Source organism: Musa acuminata, chromosome BXJ3-1 (assembly GCF_036884655.1).
Source record: "Musa acuminata AAA Group cultivar baxijiao chromosome BXJ3-1, Cavendish_Baxijiao_AAA, whole genome shotgun sequence".
NCBI lineage: Eukaryota > Viridiplantae > Streptophyta > Magnoliopsida > Zingiberales > Musaceae > Musa > Musa acuminata.
The window spans coordinates 5082210-5098589 of NC_088349.1; the positions used below are offsets into that span (position 1 = coordinate 5082210).

Consider the following 16380-nt stretch of genomic DNA (forward strand, 5'->3'; position numbering starts at 1 on the left):
TCTGCTCACGCCATTATTCTTATCGCACTTCGTTTGGCATTTCCTCTCTATTCTTCTTGGGACTGACATTGCCGGTTGTTGCTCCCTGTGCCCAGAATGGTTGCGGTTCAAGTGATGCTTCTTGAATACCTCTCGACCTCTGCTGTTTCGGGTAATGTCATGTTGCGCATAATTCTCTATGACGTTTTTGTGTTTACCGGTATCCTACTCCTGCATTGATGTGCGAATATGACCGTAGGGACCATATGTTTGATTAAAATGCATCATGAAATATGTCATATTATAATTTAAAATTATATATAGTATCAGATATTTTTTCCATAAAAAGGATGACGGAAGGGAGGGGCAAGGGGTATGAAGAGAGCGAGAGAGAGAGAGAGAGGGAATGGTTCTCGTGATGCACACACCCCTTTTCTTTAAAAACAGTGCTCTCTTATAAAATTTTAATATAGAGTTAACATATGCATACGTAACATACCTAAAACAAACTGGAATTTACTAATAGAAGACACTACTAGTGTCAATCAAAATTTCAACTGACAGTGAAATAATAATGGCAATGGAAGGTTAATTAGAACATAATTATGTGCGCTGAACTCGAGGTATTCATATACCATTAAGAAAATAATTGTTTATGTTGACATTTTGATATTGAAGACGTCGACATCACTCCAAATTATGATGAAAGGTAATCAAAGGGGTGATCATGGGAGAGCCAAGTATCTCGTGATAGCTAGAAAAAGCATCGCTCTATTTGAGTTTACCTCATAACCTGCTATAGTGGAAGCAAAAAAAAAAAAGGAATCACAGAATATTATTTACTGAACATAGGCAACATAAATCCATAAAGATTTATGCTGTGCGGGTGTGCAAGCAGACCAAACGATCCATGGCTCAAAACCAAACAGGAGGAAGTCTTCCCATATCAGAGTCAGATGATGCATATAACTGGTAGCACTAAAGAGGGTCATAACATTACAGAGCCAAAGCGAACACCGAAGTCACCATCCTGGAGCCCTTTGACACTTTCATATTGGGACTTCTTAAGCCAACCTACGGACCAGAAACACTGCATGTAGAATCCACAATACCACTACTAGCAATCATAATATGAGAGAAGTTAAAAGGAAGCTTTAATGGACAGGAGAGGAGACACTCAACTCGGATCACTCGAAGGCCCACTGGTTCTCCCTCCGCACCTCCTCTTCCTCCTCGGGGGTGAAGTCGTTTTTTATGTTGAAGGTCTTGCGGATTTCTTCAGGAGTCTTCCCCTTTATCATGTCGGCGACAGTTTGACAAGTCAAGTCAAGTAGCCCCTTTATGTTCAGATAATTTGCAGCCTGAATGCACCACACGATCGTTGAAACAATTTATCCGTATTAAACTTGTGAATAAATATTTGTATCTGTTGAAATTTACAATTCCAGTTTAAATGGGTATAAGATACCAAACAACAAATGTGGCAAGGACACCGTGAATCTAAAATCCGACAACAATCAACTCTCAGCAAGAATCACAAACAGCTACAACCGTTAATACCCGAATGTTAAGTACACAAGTAAATCAATGGGCACATTATACTTCTTAAATTACTATAAGGTCTGCCCATTATACTTCTTAAATTACTATAAGGTCTGGAATTTGATATACTAGGCACTATACTACTTGCTAACTTCTCAAACATATCATGAGAACACTCTGATCTTGTGGATAAAAAAGAACAGCCCTTCCATCAGAGAAGAGACCTTTCCGTCGACACAGGATCGAGTTTATAACCACCTACAAGAGGTTAAGCTCTCTACACTACATGATTGAACACATATCCAATCCAGTTGAACCACCCTTGTCCTGATGTCCTTCGCTGGTCTTGCCTCATTACCCTTCACTCCATCGTACACAAACAAGTTCTTATATCCTGTGGGACCCATGAGCTGTGCTCACCACACAAGATGGCACGATTCACAGCTTCCCTAGTTGAAATCTATTAGCCTAAAGATATAGTTAAAGCCATGGTAAACACTCTTTCACCTGAATTCAAGCCTTACTGCATTCATAAAATATGGAGGACCAGTAACATCTTCAGGTTCAGAGATGATTACCACTATTTGGTTATGTACCCATGTAAGCTAAAAGCACTGACTGGAAACTGTCAAGGACACCATACAGCTCAAATTGCAGAAATGGAAGACCAAAATTAATTGTTTAAGACAAATGTGATTTACATAAATTATGCTTGCTTGAATACTAGTGTTTTGGTTGCTCTCCAAAAATGGATGGAATACAGGTACTGATAAAACTGATAAAAATGTAATGTGTGTGTGTGTGTGTGTGTGTGTGTGGAAAGAGAAAGAGAGAGAGAGAGAGCATGCAGCTCATTTCAGGTCAATCTGATGTCAATTCAGTTTATAAAATCTTTACTATCTTGTGAAGAAAAATCAAAATCAATGTTCAAAATATTGAAGTTGATCCACATCATCCAGAGTCTCTTTCTTTAATTAGTTGTTACATTTGGAGTTCACTTGTCCATTGGTTGACTACTTGGCTTGTCTAAAAATTAATTATGTATCATCCTATATGGTAGAATCATTGCATCACTCGATAAATGATTAAATGCTTTCAGGATCTCATAATTTATCACATAATTCTGAGGAAACAAAATCACATAAAAAAGTTTGATCATTGATTTTTGACTTGGTGTTTTGATCTTTGTATGAGAATTTTCAAATCAAAATGTGACTAACCACATTTATGTGTTTGTGTGTATATATGTATGTATGTGTGTGTGTGTGTGTGTGCGCGGGCGCGCGCGCTTTCAACATAAAGAACCTAAGTGAAATTAATCAAGTAAACATGCATGTCTAAAATGTTTGATTTTGAACCAAAGAAAACAGGCAGGACAAAGCTGAATAAGTATGACTACAACTATGCAGGACCTTAAATGTTTAATTTCCTATAAAAAAATTGATTTATTGTAGCATAACCCTCATGGATTTAGAGTTGATATCTCCTCAAACCTCAGTCAGGCACACACAATATAGATTAAATATCCATAAATATCAAGACATAATGATGTGTTAGAAGTCTAAACACCTGATAGTAATGAATGTGACGAAAGAGAATGACTCAATTAGAATTATTGCTTAATTCTTCTTCACTTTCATGTTTATCATTTTCACCCTCTCTATGTGTGCACTCTTGTCACCATAGACCCTATCAATTGAACCAACAGCTTATTCTATGTCAAATACAAACCAGAGAATAAAACCTCTTTATCATATGCTCAGCTCAAGGAGAGAGAAAAAATTTAAACACCTTTAGGCAAAACAAATACTCTACAGAAATAAATGGTTTTTTTTTCTACGAAAAGGCCAATATTTAGAGGTCAAGAGCTTTAGGTGATGATTTTATATTTCCCATTCATATCATTAGTGGGAGGAAACTTGGGTGCCATACAGTAAGCTTTCACCATTCAGTTCTTCAAACAATGCCTGTGTGTCAACCTCATTGTCACAAGACACCAAAACCAAAACAAGGCAAACCACTCGTAATCAAGATAAACCAGGTTCCATGAGAGGCTACCTTCATTTGAAGAAAGTAAAGAAGATGTTCAGGACAAGCTCCACAATTAGCTTCAAAAAACGAGAGGAAAAAAATGGCCAGATATTTTTTGCTTTAGAAGCATGCCAAGTATCTGACTCAAACTTGAGGGATAATACATGGCAAGGGACATCGCTTGTGAACTTATATATACATATCAAATAGAGTGCAAGAAAAAAGGCAACAGAAAAATTAAAGAAAGTCTCTAAACTTATGATGAAACCTCTGACTAAATTGAGTAGCAAATTCTTCATTGTGGGCTTCACTGCTAAATAGGAAATGCACCGAAAGGTACACCACTAACTTTGGCAAGGGACTAAACTTCTGCTCTTACTGTACCAAAAACTTATTCTACTAGCGCACCAAAAAGTGATGAGTCTAGCATTCCTTAGAAAGCTTGAGTAGACCATTGCCAAACATAAACATAACAAAATTTCATAGCTAAATGGCATGCACTATTTTTGGTCGAACTATGAACTATCAATCATGTATTATTTTCTTGGACGATGAACTATTAACTAGGTAACTACTGTGTCTTAGACGCTAAACTGGTTACTCTATGACCACTAACTGCTTACTCTTTGCCTTTGATCCACCGCTGACCAGTGACCATGTCAAAGTCTGATTGAACAAATTAGTTCCTTGTTTAACTCAACCTAAGATGTTAATAGCATCGACTGCTAATGTCACTCTACCTTTTCATGCTACCTCTTTTTCTAGGTAGAGGAAATAGCATTCAACAATCATTGAACTCTACTATTCATCTTGTCATTTGACCCCTTTTAAATAGGCTAGAATATTGATCTCCATAGAATTTCCCTTTATCAAAAGAAATTATTAATAAAGTAAAAAAAATCCAAAACAGTAAATTAAAGGTGAAAGCCACACACAAACATAAAGTAACTATAACCTAAAACGTAAAAGAAACAAAATGAATACAATTACTAAATTTTAATTAAATTTAGAAAACTAAATTTACCATCTACAGCACCAAAATTTAGTATCTACCAGTCACCACTATATTCTAGTAAATGCAAATAATGGAAACGGTAAAAAAAACATTAAAAAATGTCACTCTTCTTCCATTGTATCAACAGCACAACTTCCTCCCATGCTTATTCTTTCTTATCCTACTTCTAAATGATTGACCATTACTCTTCTTCCTTACAGCCAGTGCCATGTAATCCTTCCCTCAACTTGTCATCCACCTTATTGTGTTTCTTCACCTGATGCTGGCAGCGAAACCCATGTTACTCCTACCTATTTACTAGCTAAGATATCATCTCCATTTCTATTCTGTACTCGTAGGTGTTCTTGAACTACAACAACTTATCATGGCCAACAAAGAAGATGAACAAGTGCATGAGGCTCCTGCTTATGAGGGATCTGAGGTGGGTCAATATGTGCCCATTTAGTTGCTAAAATATCATCAACGTTTCTATACATTACTATTCTATATTCATAGGAGTTCTTGAATTAAAACAACTAATCATGACCCCAAAAAAAAAAAAAACAATGAACGAGACTCTCGCCAAAGCGGAGTCTGGGGAGGATCAATGTGAGCACCCTCAGCCCAATACTCATGACCAACAGATAAATAACCATGTAGACTTTATAGTAGCAAGGCCATCCTGTAAAGGAGATCTGCAGAAGTCCTTTTATGGAAGGACATGATCTGACTTAGAGTCCTCAAGGACTAGCAATAAAATTCAGAAATAAGTAGCTGAAAATTTCCATAAGCAGACGGTCATTATTGCAACGAGTAAAAACAGGGAAGAGGAGGAGATCGGTACCAGAATGAGGTCGAATAGGGTGGCCTGATCGACCTTGACGAACTCGGCGTCCCAGGCCTTGAGCTCGTCGTCGGCGACCTTGGAAGCGTCGTCGGAGGACTTGGAAGCGGCGGCATCGACGTGCTTCCTGCAGTACTCGATGACCTTGGCGAGGATCTTGGCGTTGACATTCGGGAGGGGAATCCCGTTCTCGGCGCAGTCGTCCTCGATCATGTGCTTGATGGTCTGCGACTCCATCGCCACCGCCACATCCACCTCGAACACCTCGCCGTCGGAGCTCCTGAGGGTGATCTTCTTCTCCATGTCGGCCGCTCAATCGGATCGAATCGAAGAAGATACCCGACGACAAGGAGATGGAAAAGGATACAGACGAGGATGAGATTGAAACCCTAGCGTTGAACCGACCCTCGATATTTATAGATAACTTAACATTTATGCAAATATTTTATTTTAGGGGTATTCACGACATTTGAATTTTTTTTTAAGGGAGGCATATGGCGATATTTTACGTATGTTTAGGGGCACAAATGGAATTGCACTGTTCCACAGCGAAAGTCCACTACTATATCATAACCGACTTAATCCGTTCATCACATCATAAGATGGCTTCTAAATGGATTCCTACTCTCTCTCTCTCTCTCTCTCAATATATATATATATGCTTTGTAGTGCATACATCAACATATCGATACGATTGATTGATTATACAGTAAGTAAACATATAGTATAAATAGTTATAGCACTATATTAAGACTATGATCACTATTATCTTATAGCAATCATGTTGATTCCATGATATAATTGATAAGACATCATTTTTCTGTTGAAAAATCTTAAAACGACAAGTAAATCATAAATAGATCAATGCCATATTTAGGTCATGAAATCACACCAAGCACAAATTGCAATGATTCAATAATCTCCCGTGTTAATGCAATGACCATCTGATTTCAAATTCTTGCTGACAATTAGCTCGCCCGAGTCAGATGACTAAGGCATATAATTTTGTGCAGTCACTTAAAGACTTCTTGGGTGATTTATTGCAATTATTATAGCAAAATTATTTATTGCAATTATATTTTTATATTTAAAATTTTGTACTTCGTTTTCGTATAATTTTGCTATACTAATTTCTGTCAAAATAAATAATCGTGACAGGATTGTTATAATGAATTTAGAGTCAGTGTAACAAAAAATAATATGAAGGCGATATAGCTTAAATGATATAGCGCTCATTTAGCATGCAAGAGGTATGGGATCGATACTCCGCACTTTCAATTCGTTTTTATATTTAACTCTGTTATATTAATTTCTGTCAAAATAATTGTGTAACAATAGATATATTACTATATAAAATTATTAGGTAAATAAAAAAATACGAAGGGGATGTAGCTCAGATGGTAGAGCGCTCGCTTAGCATGCGAGAGGTACGGGGATTAATACCCCGCATCTCCAGTTATTATAATTTTTCTTCATTTATTATTTTCAAGTTAAAACTCTATTATATTAATTTATGTCAAAATAATTCTTGTGATATATAGTTTAATTTTTATAATTCTTGTGATATATAGTTTAATTTTTATAGCTAAATTATTAATTACAATTATATTATTATATTTAAATTCGTTTTCATATAATTTTGCTATACTAATTTCTGTCAAAATAATAATCGTGACAGGATTAAAATTTGTATATGTTATTATTTGCTAATTGTTTTAATGAATTTAAAGTGAGTGTAATGAAAAATTATATTAAGGGGATTTAGTTCAGATGGTAGAGCGCTTGCTTAGCATGCGAAAGGTGCGGGGATCGATACCCTGCATCTCTAATTATTATAGTTTTTCTTCATTTATTATATTCAAATTAAAACTTTATTATATTAATTTCTATCAAAATATTTCTTGTGATATATATAATTTACTTTTTATTACCAAATTATTTATTACAATTATATTTTATATTTAAATTCGTTTTCATATAATTTTGCTATACTAATTTCTGTCAAAATAATAATCGTGACAGGATTAAAATTTGTATAGCTTATTATTTGCTAATTGTTATAATGAATTCAGAGTCGGTGTAACAATTTTATTCTCATAAAATGAATTTAATTGTGATATATATAATTTAATTTTTATTACCAAATTATTTATTACAATTATATTTTTATATTTAAATTCGTTTTCATATAATTTTGCTACACTAATTTCTGTCAAAATAATAATCGTGACAGGATTAAAATTTGTATAGCTTATTATTTGCTAATTGTTATAATGAATTCAGAGTCGGTGTAACAATTTTATTCTCATAAAATGAATTTATACACATTTCTATCCTCATTTGCTAATTCATTTCATTTTTATACTTCATTTGTTGGTGGGACTCGAATTCCATTTAATTTTCTGATATTTGTTTTTTTTTTATCAATGTATGATATTGTCCTTTGTTTACCAATGCAAATACTACAACAACAAACATGGTTTAATAGTTAAGTGATCTATATATGAATCTCTAATTTCGTAACCATACTATTTCTGTAGTTGTATTTTTCTAATAGAATATGATTCATGGAATACCATTGTATTTTATCATTTTCTAAGTCAAATGAAATCCACTGATGAAATGAATATTTCATCTTTGGTTTAAAATAAAGAAAATAGGTTGAAGAAACAAAGAGGATTAAAAAAAAATAAAAATAAAATAACTCAGAAAAAGAGTATTTTCAATGCAAAAAGAAATGAACCAATAATTATCATGATTCAGAACTCCATATAATGATCCAAGTATCCATTTTCTTCTCATATTTATCACAAACCCAGTTATTAAGTAACCTAATCCAACTTAAGTTGTATAAGTGAGAATAAGAAAATATAATCCACTTTCTTTTAAAATTACAGAGAAGAGAATCCATATATTTCATCTATTCTATTTTGGATTTTGACTAACTATCCAAATGATCATACTTATCCCACATAATAATAGTTCGAGTGGTCAAGAGTTTGAATGATAAATGAGACCGTGATGATTAGAGCAATGTGAGCATAATCATCTAAAAAAAATCATATATGAAGTGAAAAAAACTTATATAAGAAACAGGCTTTATGTATTTTTTTTTTTAATATATGATGGTGAAAGCTTTGTGAGCATAACCAAAATGTGAAATTCTACAACATATATTTGTATATCAATGGTTGAAATATATTGGTCAAAACCACACAAACCAACCATGGAACAGAAGAAACTAAGAGCATATACTCCAATTGTTTCAAATTTCACAAGCTTAATCGACGCAGAAGAAAGGCCATTTACCCAGTGGTTACGGGTCCGAACGATTTGACGATACCACTGACTCTTTCCGCAAAGGCTTTGGAGGTTATCTTCTTCCCTGGAACATGGAAGGGGTTGGAAACAGCATCCACGTACTCAGCATGAAACCTCCTAAAGAACTGATCATAAAAAAGTACACTTAGGATGATAATGACGACTGATTGCATTGATGATGATTTACTTAGATGACGCAAATGTATCAGAGAAGTAAACAATTGTTAGGTTATATGTAAGCATATACATATACATGATTTTTGAAGGGGGAAAAAAGGCAATTGTAATGTTTTTAAAGCATATGCAACTTTTCCCGCTTATAATTATGGGACTATCAGGAAAAAACTTACAGAATCAAATCAAATTCATAAACAGATGAGGATTAGCAAAAAATATAGAATCAAGAAATCATGTGTGAAAAACTTACACTTCTGACATCTGCATCTTTGACATCTAGATCAGTCGTAACCATAAGAAATTTCACCTTTGTGTTGGTTAGATAACCATACCTGTAAATGGCAGAACAATAAGAACGGAAACAGAGATACGAAAAACCACTAAGCCTCATAAACAGATGGATGTTAAAAAGGATGCATAAGCAGTGTAAAATCAAAAAGAAAAAATCTTACAATTACTTACACTTTGTAGTTCTCTGTTGGATATAACATACCAAGAAATGTCTCATTCAATGTAGGTCCACTTTTCTTTGGGTTGTTCACTGCCAAAAGGAAAGAGAACTCACAAAGTCATTTATGATTTCATATTAAACTATACAATTAAGCAGCTCCTACAAAGCAATTTCAGAGTACTTATAAGAGAAGAGCCCGTATGGTTGGAAACTTGGATCATAAGGTATTCTTGTTGGTAAGTCTAAAGAAGTGATAGGAACTTTTGCAACTCTTGATGTTTGATGAACCTTTGGTGGGAAGATACAAAAGATCATTTAACAAGGATATATATATATATATATATATATATATATATATATATATATATATGTATATATATATATATATATATATGTATATATATATATATATGTATATATGTATATATATGTATATATGTATATATATGTATATATGTATATATATATGTTTTATAATATATGCTTAAATAAAAGCTTTGGACAAGGGATCATTCACATATGATACACTGTATTGGGAATTCTGTCTAAGCATTTCAATATAGCAATGTTGCAACTGATGCATCAAGTGAAACCTAGAGTACGAAAATAGAGTAAAACTTTAACATTAGACAACTTAAAGAACAATAAAAACAAACCACAGTAAGCTTCAGTTAGATATGGATAATAATATGAAGTCATAATCTTTGACTGATTGACAAACAATATCATACTATGTTGCCTAAAAACATCAAGCACAGAATAAAAAAAAACAATCTAATTATTTAAGATAGCAGTATTGTACTTAGTGTTAACAAGAAATGAGAATTTTGTACCTAGTATTAGTTGTTTGGTTAGACATTCAAATTACTGAATGCCTAGCATTATAACAGAGATCCTCAACTGAAAGTGGAAAGAGATGATCTCACAACAAAAATGGAAGCTAGGCTAAGACTCATTTCTTGCATTGTTCTTGGATAGATAGAATTTTAAAAGATTGAATTGGAACATTTGAGGGTAACTTTTTACAAACTGAGGATGATTGTCCTTGCTGATTGATCAGAATAGTATTATCATTCATACAATTTAAAATGATTCTAAGTATACAACCACATATATGCAACTGATCCACAACATTCAAAGATGAAAAACTTATGACAATAAACGTTAGCAATCAATGTCGAATGCATGATGATGTCTCAGAAGAATCAAGGATTATCTATAATAAAAGAGCAGGCCTTATTAGGTGTTAGGGCATACAAAAGATGTTTCCATATCAGAATGGTGAATATGTGAGTTAGATAATAACCATTAACCAAGTAATATGATTAACGAGTTCATCATGTGTAACAGAATTCTGACCATCTAATGAGTTTCAGTTACAAACTGGTAAGTATATTATTATGTGAATCACTAGACTGGGAGGGCTACTTGTTTCTGAAATGATATGAAACACTATAGTGTTTCCTATATGTGAATCAAAATACATGCACTAATGATTCTTCAATAGACCAAAATGAACTATTAACAGGATACACATGTAAATGTCATCCATAATAAGAATTCAGAATCCGAGGATGTTTAGCATTCTCAAAATAGTTCTTCAGTTCCATCAACAACGAAGGATGTCCCCATGTAAGAAGTATATGGAATTCTTGTGGACTAAATGAAGTGACAAACAGTTTGAAGAATCAATGTACTAGATATTCTTATATGAGGCCATGAACAGAAGAATGAACCTTAGTAACTTACATACAGAAGTGATATTATGCCCAAGGTTTTCAGAAAGCAAGTGTTCATCTGCGTTTAAGTTAATACAGGCAAAAAACAGAAGCAATATGCAAAACATGTACATGATAAAGAGTCAATACCACAAATCCTTCATGATGTTAAGTAAAATGAAAACATTCCAAAGAAAAAGCAATTGCTTCTAGTATGCTTCAGCAAGGACTGGACATAAAGTGATAATAGAAAAATACAAGAAACTTATAGGCACGTATAAGAAAATTTTGGCTGAAATATGAGTCAACGTTTCTTTACACATACTTAGAATTTCTCACTAGATCAAATTGAACCAATCCTAGTGAAACTCAGTGGTTTCTTTCACTTTACACAAAAATGTTAATTTACCATAAGTCAACAACTTTACCATAAAAAAATATCCACTGCATCATCTAGCTTAATTCAGATTTTGTTAACAAAAATATCCTAACTCGTAAAAGTACTCAATTGTTAGTTTTCCAACAACGAATCACCGATCCTTTTATCATCCAGGAGACATGACCATCTTATGCAATTATCAATCTTCTCCAAGATCCAATTGCCTAGCTTAATTGGTACTACAAAAATAGATCCTAGTCTTTGTTAGAATCACAAGAAAAACAATGATATAGGCAGAATCCAAGTTGTGAAATCGATCCTCTCGTCATGAAGGATACAGCTTATGACCATCTTATGAGTTCTTGATCTTCTCTTATACTGAGCTCAAAACTTTCTTAACAAGAAAATATCCAACCAACACTGTCATCTACTCAAGCAAAAATGATATGGCCTCTTTCAACAACATAAAAGACTCTCCCATTACTCGTAGACCAAATCTACATCCAGACCACCACCACACAGTAACTTATGTCTAATGCCGTATCCGACCAACCATTGAGTACCAAGATCACTCCAAACGGACCATAGCTATGTGACGAGTCCTTCGTTAGATCCACGACCAGTTAAGCACGCTGGGCATAAGAAATCAGTAGAACAATCAGCGAGTACCAACGAAAGAGGAAAAGGGGAACCTCTCTCGTCGACGACGTCCAAGGAGCAATGGACAATGTGGTGAAGCTTCAGCGCGTCGTCCGCCTCCGTGAAGCTCTGCAGGTACAGCGGATTGTTCTGTGGGCCGCAGACAGATCAAATACGTCAGATCAAGGAAGAGGGGGGGTTCTAACCCTTGCAGCCGCGCGGAAAAGGGATATACGTAGACGGAGACGGATGTTACCTGATGGCCGACGACGGCGACACACACGATCATCTTCTCCGCACCGGCTTGTGGCGGCGCCGGTGGCCGTGCAGGCGGAAGGAGCGAGGGAAGGCGGAGATTGGGGCGCGACCTGGGCCGATCTGGTAGTCTAAGGAGTCGCTGTTTTGTCCGGAGCAGCGGACCGCAGATTTGTTTGGGATGGAACGGGTTGGACCCGTCCGCCTCATGCCACGTGTGCTTTGGACTCCGGTTGAAGGCGGTTTTACATATCTATCCTTTTATGGTTTCCAAATCACATATTTATCCCTCAAAATTTTGGTATAGCATATATCATTTTAAATATTCAAAGATATATATAATCACTAGAAATAGAGCTTCCAAATGAATTTAAAATAATATTAAAGTTTCTTCAAAGTACAATCTTTAAATTGTAATAAGAAAAATTTTTAAGTACAATCTCATAGGATAGATAGGAATTGTCGAACTAATTTAAACATAATGTTTTTGAAAATTTCTCTCTCTCCCCAATACGATTGATATTTGATGATAATTAGGTTTTATTTTTTACCCGTGTTTAGTTTCGAGTGGACACCGAAAAATAACTTGAATGAATTGTTATTATTAGATTTAGATATGTTGGCATCGAAAATGGTTAATTTCTCTCTGATGATACTGTTTTACTCTCTCTCTCACACACATATCATATATATATATATATATATATATATAATTAAATGATGAACTAATTATATATTAGCTCATGTAATTAATTATTTTTAATATCACGATTTTTATATTTTTAAAATTATATTAAGATCTCTAAACTTATAAAAATAAAATATTTAATCATATTTTTTCTAATAAAAATACTATATATACTTAGTAATAAATCGAAGTAAGACAAAATCTCAATGATAAACTCAAACGGGATTAAATATTTTACTTTTATAAAAATAAAGATCCCAATTAACTTTTGAAAATATGAAAACCGAAATAATAAATATAACTAATTTCAAAAAATAATCATTAATTAGCCCTTAAGTGGTGTAGCAGTCTTAACAAACAAAACAAGTGCAATAAAAATTAGATAGTTTTATTGCACTCATTGCCTCTTCTTCCACACTACTAACTTTGTAGCAACTTAGAACATCTGCTTTCTTGAGGTTCAAACTATCTATCTTCCCTCTTTTGTCACAAGCCAGTCAGCAATACAAGAACAAATTTCACACAATTACAACTTTCAAGATCATTTTGGAATAGCCTCAGATGTACGACATGGATATTCCACCCAGGAGGACAGCTCAAAATTCAGATAATTTCAGGGAACCAGATTTACATGGCTGACCAAGAAGGAATAAAAACTAGCACCTGCTCTGAAATTGCCAACTTGAAAATTAAAACATGTTATGAGATACAGAGCAAATTTTCTCAAAGCTGGAGATGTCCTGAGCAAATTTGCTCCATCCCATTTACACTGCCCATGTCCATCTGTCTATCCACGCAAATGGCCTTGGGATGAAAATAAGAAGATTACTTGTTTCCTTTGAGAACTAGAAAAAACGGCATTTTTTTCTGATGATACACAAGAGGACAAGTGTCATCGCTGGCCAGTAGACTGGAAGTTAAACCTATTGTTTTGACAAAGCACTTAACCTTCGTTATCCTCTTTCACATTCCTAATTCATAATGCATACATCCATATTCTCCAGCGGTACCAGTAATTTATCCGATTTCAAGTTTATTCCTTATGTACTCCAACAACATTTGGCTCTAGATAACCAAGCATACGAAACTTCTTGACAACTAGAAGATGAATAGTTTCACCTTATTAAGAAACTACTACAACATAAAATATGAAATGTTGTTGAATCACACCTACACGAGTTTCATCCCATCAAGTCAACTAGGAGTTAACCTATTTTTTTTACATATCACTAAACCTTCATTATGCTCTTTCACATTCCTAATTCAAATTGCAGACATCCACATTTTCCTGTAGCACCGGTACTATCAGAACATTTAGCTCTAGAGAAGTAAACCACATGAGACTGGACCAAAGACCATGACAAATAGACAACAAGTTTTCACCTTCTCAAGAAACTATAGGTAGTAGTCACATGAAATATGAAAGTGTTTTTACATCACACTTTGCTAGTATACTCTTCCTAAGCAACGCTAAAGCCAAAAGAATAAGTTGAAACTTGAAGAATTTGGCAAACACACATAAAGAACATCGTTTACAATACTTATTGAGATAGAACTTTTATTTAGTTACAATTATTCCAAGTGATCTTAACACAACAAGAAAGAAAAATGAAATACAAGAGAGGAGGTAGAAATAGAAAGTCAAGTAAAAATAATCCTGAAGACGACTAGTAAAATTAGCCTCAGAAATATTACATTCACGATAACAAACTAGCGAGGATACCCACACTAAAGGCAGAAATTTAATATGAAAATGTCCTTTTAAGTGCTATTATTCATCCATAATTGTGAATGAGATTTAACATCTAATGTGCAACCAGTATCCTTGCCATATTTACTCAACAATATATCCAAGCAAAAGCGTGTAATGAGACTAGATTTTGTTGTACTTCATAATCACAATCTATACCAAGCAAAAGCATGTAATGAGACTAGATTTTGTTGTACTTCATAATCACAGTCTATACCAAGCAAAAGCATGCAATGAGACTAGATTTTGTTGTACTTCATAATCACAATCTATACTCATATTATAATGCATTTAATATTGATAAGAGTCAACTATTAACAACCTAATAGGATGAAAAGAAATGAGATCAAAGACACTGAATGTTCACATCAAACACTTATGAAAGCTCAAGGTATTCATTACTGAACAAAACCACAACAAATACTCGTAGTTGAAACCAGAAGCAGGTCAAAATGCAATCTTTCCATTATTTCTATTCATAAACTCAGCATGTCTACTTCCCAAAAGCATTTCAAATCAAGAAGCACAAGGTGAAAAGGATCACAGATTTGGGCAGAGTTATCACACGTGATTCTTGAGGAGGTTCCTCCTCGCCAGGAACCGGGCTATCGGCGGCGTGAGGGCGATCGTTATCGGGACCCGAACCGGAAACAGGGCCTTGTTGCAGAGTATCGCCAGAGCTAGGGCTCCGCCGCTGGACGCCGCCAGCTCCGCCGTCCTGTTCCTCCTCCGTTGCAGCTGCTCCTCCCTCGGCGCCGAAGAGTCAACGCCGTCCAAGATGACAGCGTCGACTGAGGGGAAAGAGGAAGAGGAGGATGAGGAGGTATCAGCAGCGCGATCCTTCTCCGAGACGCCCGACGAGAGGCCGACCCTCTCGAAGACGGACTCGACGTCGACGTTGTTCTTGATGGCGACGTAGAAGCCGGTGATGGATGCGAAGGAGACGGAGAGGTGGACGCCGAGCGCCACCTTCCCGTACTTCTTCATCAGCTCGCGCAACCGCCCCGTGAACGCCATCTTGGGCAAGGATTTGGGTTCCGGCCAACGGCTCGATGATACGATTGATCGACAGCTAGGGTTTTGATGAGGGGGTTTTGGGGGCTGGGTTGTGGTACTTCGCGGTGCGTTATAACCCTTGCGACCCCGACTCAGTTTAGTCAAAACATAGGAAGTGTTAAGCCAGTTTGGTTGTGTTTCGAGTGAGCTAACTGCATATTACTTCACCATTTAATTACCTTTAGTACTTTTAGTTTTTATATTTTTTAAAAATATATTAATTTTTTTATATTTATGAAAGTAAAATATTTAATCTTATTTTTTATAAATCATCAATTTTGTTATCGAAAATACTATAGAATTTATTAATGAGTACAGTATTTCCATCAATAGAGTCGACATATATAGAAACGAAATTAAATATTTTTATTATTATTATTATAAAATCTTAATATTATTTTTAAAAATATAAGAAGTAGAATACTAAATATAGTTAATTACAAAAGATAATGTGTAATTAATCTATTTTTCAAGTACTATTTTTTATATTAATAATACTATTTTTGAAAATAAAAATTTAAACTTATTTTATAAAAATAACAAATATAAAACAAAA

At 34.6% G+C, this 16380-nt stretch overlaps 3 protein-coding genes and 1 non-coding gene across 6 annotated transcripts; 1 reads left to right on the forward strand and 3 right to left on the reverse strand.

Annotated features, from left to right (window-relative positions):
• Nucleotides 1-894: 894 nt before the first annotated feature.
• LOC135629710 (SKP1-like protein 1) lies at nucleotides 895-5773 on the reverse strand. Of its 3 annotated transcripts, none has more exons than XM_065137529.1 (3): nucleotides 5391-5773; nucleotides 1162-1340; nucleotides 895-1053 (listed from the first exon to the last, which is right to left on the reverse strand). In XM_065137529.1, exons 1-2 carry the CDS (start codon nucleotides 5691-5693, stop codon nucleotides 1167-1169), a joined length of 477 nt encoding a protein of 158 aa, XP_064993601.1. In that variant the 5' UTR covers nucleotides 5694-5773; the 3' UTR covers nucleotides 895-1053; nucleotides 1162-1166. The 3 variants fall into 3 exon arrangements, with proteins under 3 accessions (XP_064993601.1, XP_064993600.1, XP_064993599.1); XM_065137528.1 differs by having other exon boundaries at nucleotides 895-1069; XM_065137527.1 differs by having other exon boundaries at nucleotides 895-1340.
• Nucleotides 5774-6772: 999 nt separating this feature from the next.
• On the forward strand, nucleotides 6773-6845 carry TRNAA-AGC (transfer RNA alanine (anticodon AGC)). Its single transcript has one exon. It is a non-coding gene; the product is annotated as a tRNA-Ala (tRNA).
• A 1702-nt stretch (nucleotides 6846-8547) lies between these two features.
• On the reverse strand, nucleotides 8548-12500 carry LOC135628905 (uncharacterized). The gene is made up of 5 exons (XM_065135884.1): nucleotides 12332-12500; nucleotides 12129-12225; nucleotides 9351-9429; nucleotides 9139-9220; nucleotides 8548-8836 (listed from the first exon to the last, which is right to left on the reverse strand). Exons 1-5 carry the CDS (start codon nucleotides 12362-12364, stop codon nucleotides 8696-8698), a joined length of 432 nt encoding a protein of 143 aa, XP_064991956.1. The 5' UTR covers nucleotides 12365-12500; the 3' UTR covers nucleotides 8548-8695.
• A 2713-nt stretch (nucleotides 12501-15213) lies between these two features.
• On the reverse strand, nucleotides 15214-15860 carry LOC135628144 (uncharacterized). The gene has a single exon (XM_065134624.1). The coding sequence runs from the start codon at nucleotides 15783-15785 to the stop codon at nucleotides 15330-15332; it is 456 nt and encodes a 151-aa protein (XP_064990696.1). The 5' UTR covers nucleotides 15786-15860; the 3' UTR covers nucleotides 15214-15329.
• Between the last annotated feature and the right edge of the window lie 520 nt (nucleotides 15861-16380).

What these genes read in the sequence shown, in the direction of transcription:
- LOC135629710 (XM_065137529.1), bottom strand. Translation starts at nt 5,693, where the DNA reads ATGGAGAAGAAGATCACCCTCAGGAGCTCCGACGGCGAGGTGTTCGAG. An exon ending in CCCTATTCGACCTCATTCTG is followed by an intron (nt 1,341 to 5,390) that starts GTACCGATCTCC and finishes TGGTGCATTCAG; the next exon opens with GCTGCAAATTATCTGAACAT.
- LOC135628905 (XM_065135884.1), bottom strand. Translation starts at nt 12,364, where the DNA reads ATGATCGTGTGTGTCGCCGTCGTCGGCCATCAG. An exon ending in TCGCCGTCGTCGGCCATCAG is followed by an intron (nt 12,226 to 12,331) that starts GTAACATCCGTC and finishes TGCGGCCCACAG; the next exon opens with AACAATCCGCTGTACCTGCA. An exon ending in GGACGTCGTCGACGAGAGAG is followed by an intron (nt 9,430 to 12,128) that starts GTTCCCCTTTTC and finishes TCCTTTTGGCAG; the next exon opens with TGAACAACCCAAAGAAAAGT.
- LOC135628144 (XM_065134624.1), bottom strand. Translation starts at nt 15,785, where the DNA reads ATGGCGTTCACGGGGCGGTTGCGCGAGCTGATGAAGAAGTACGGGAAG.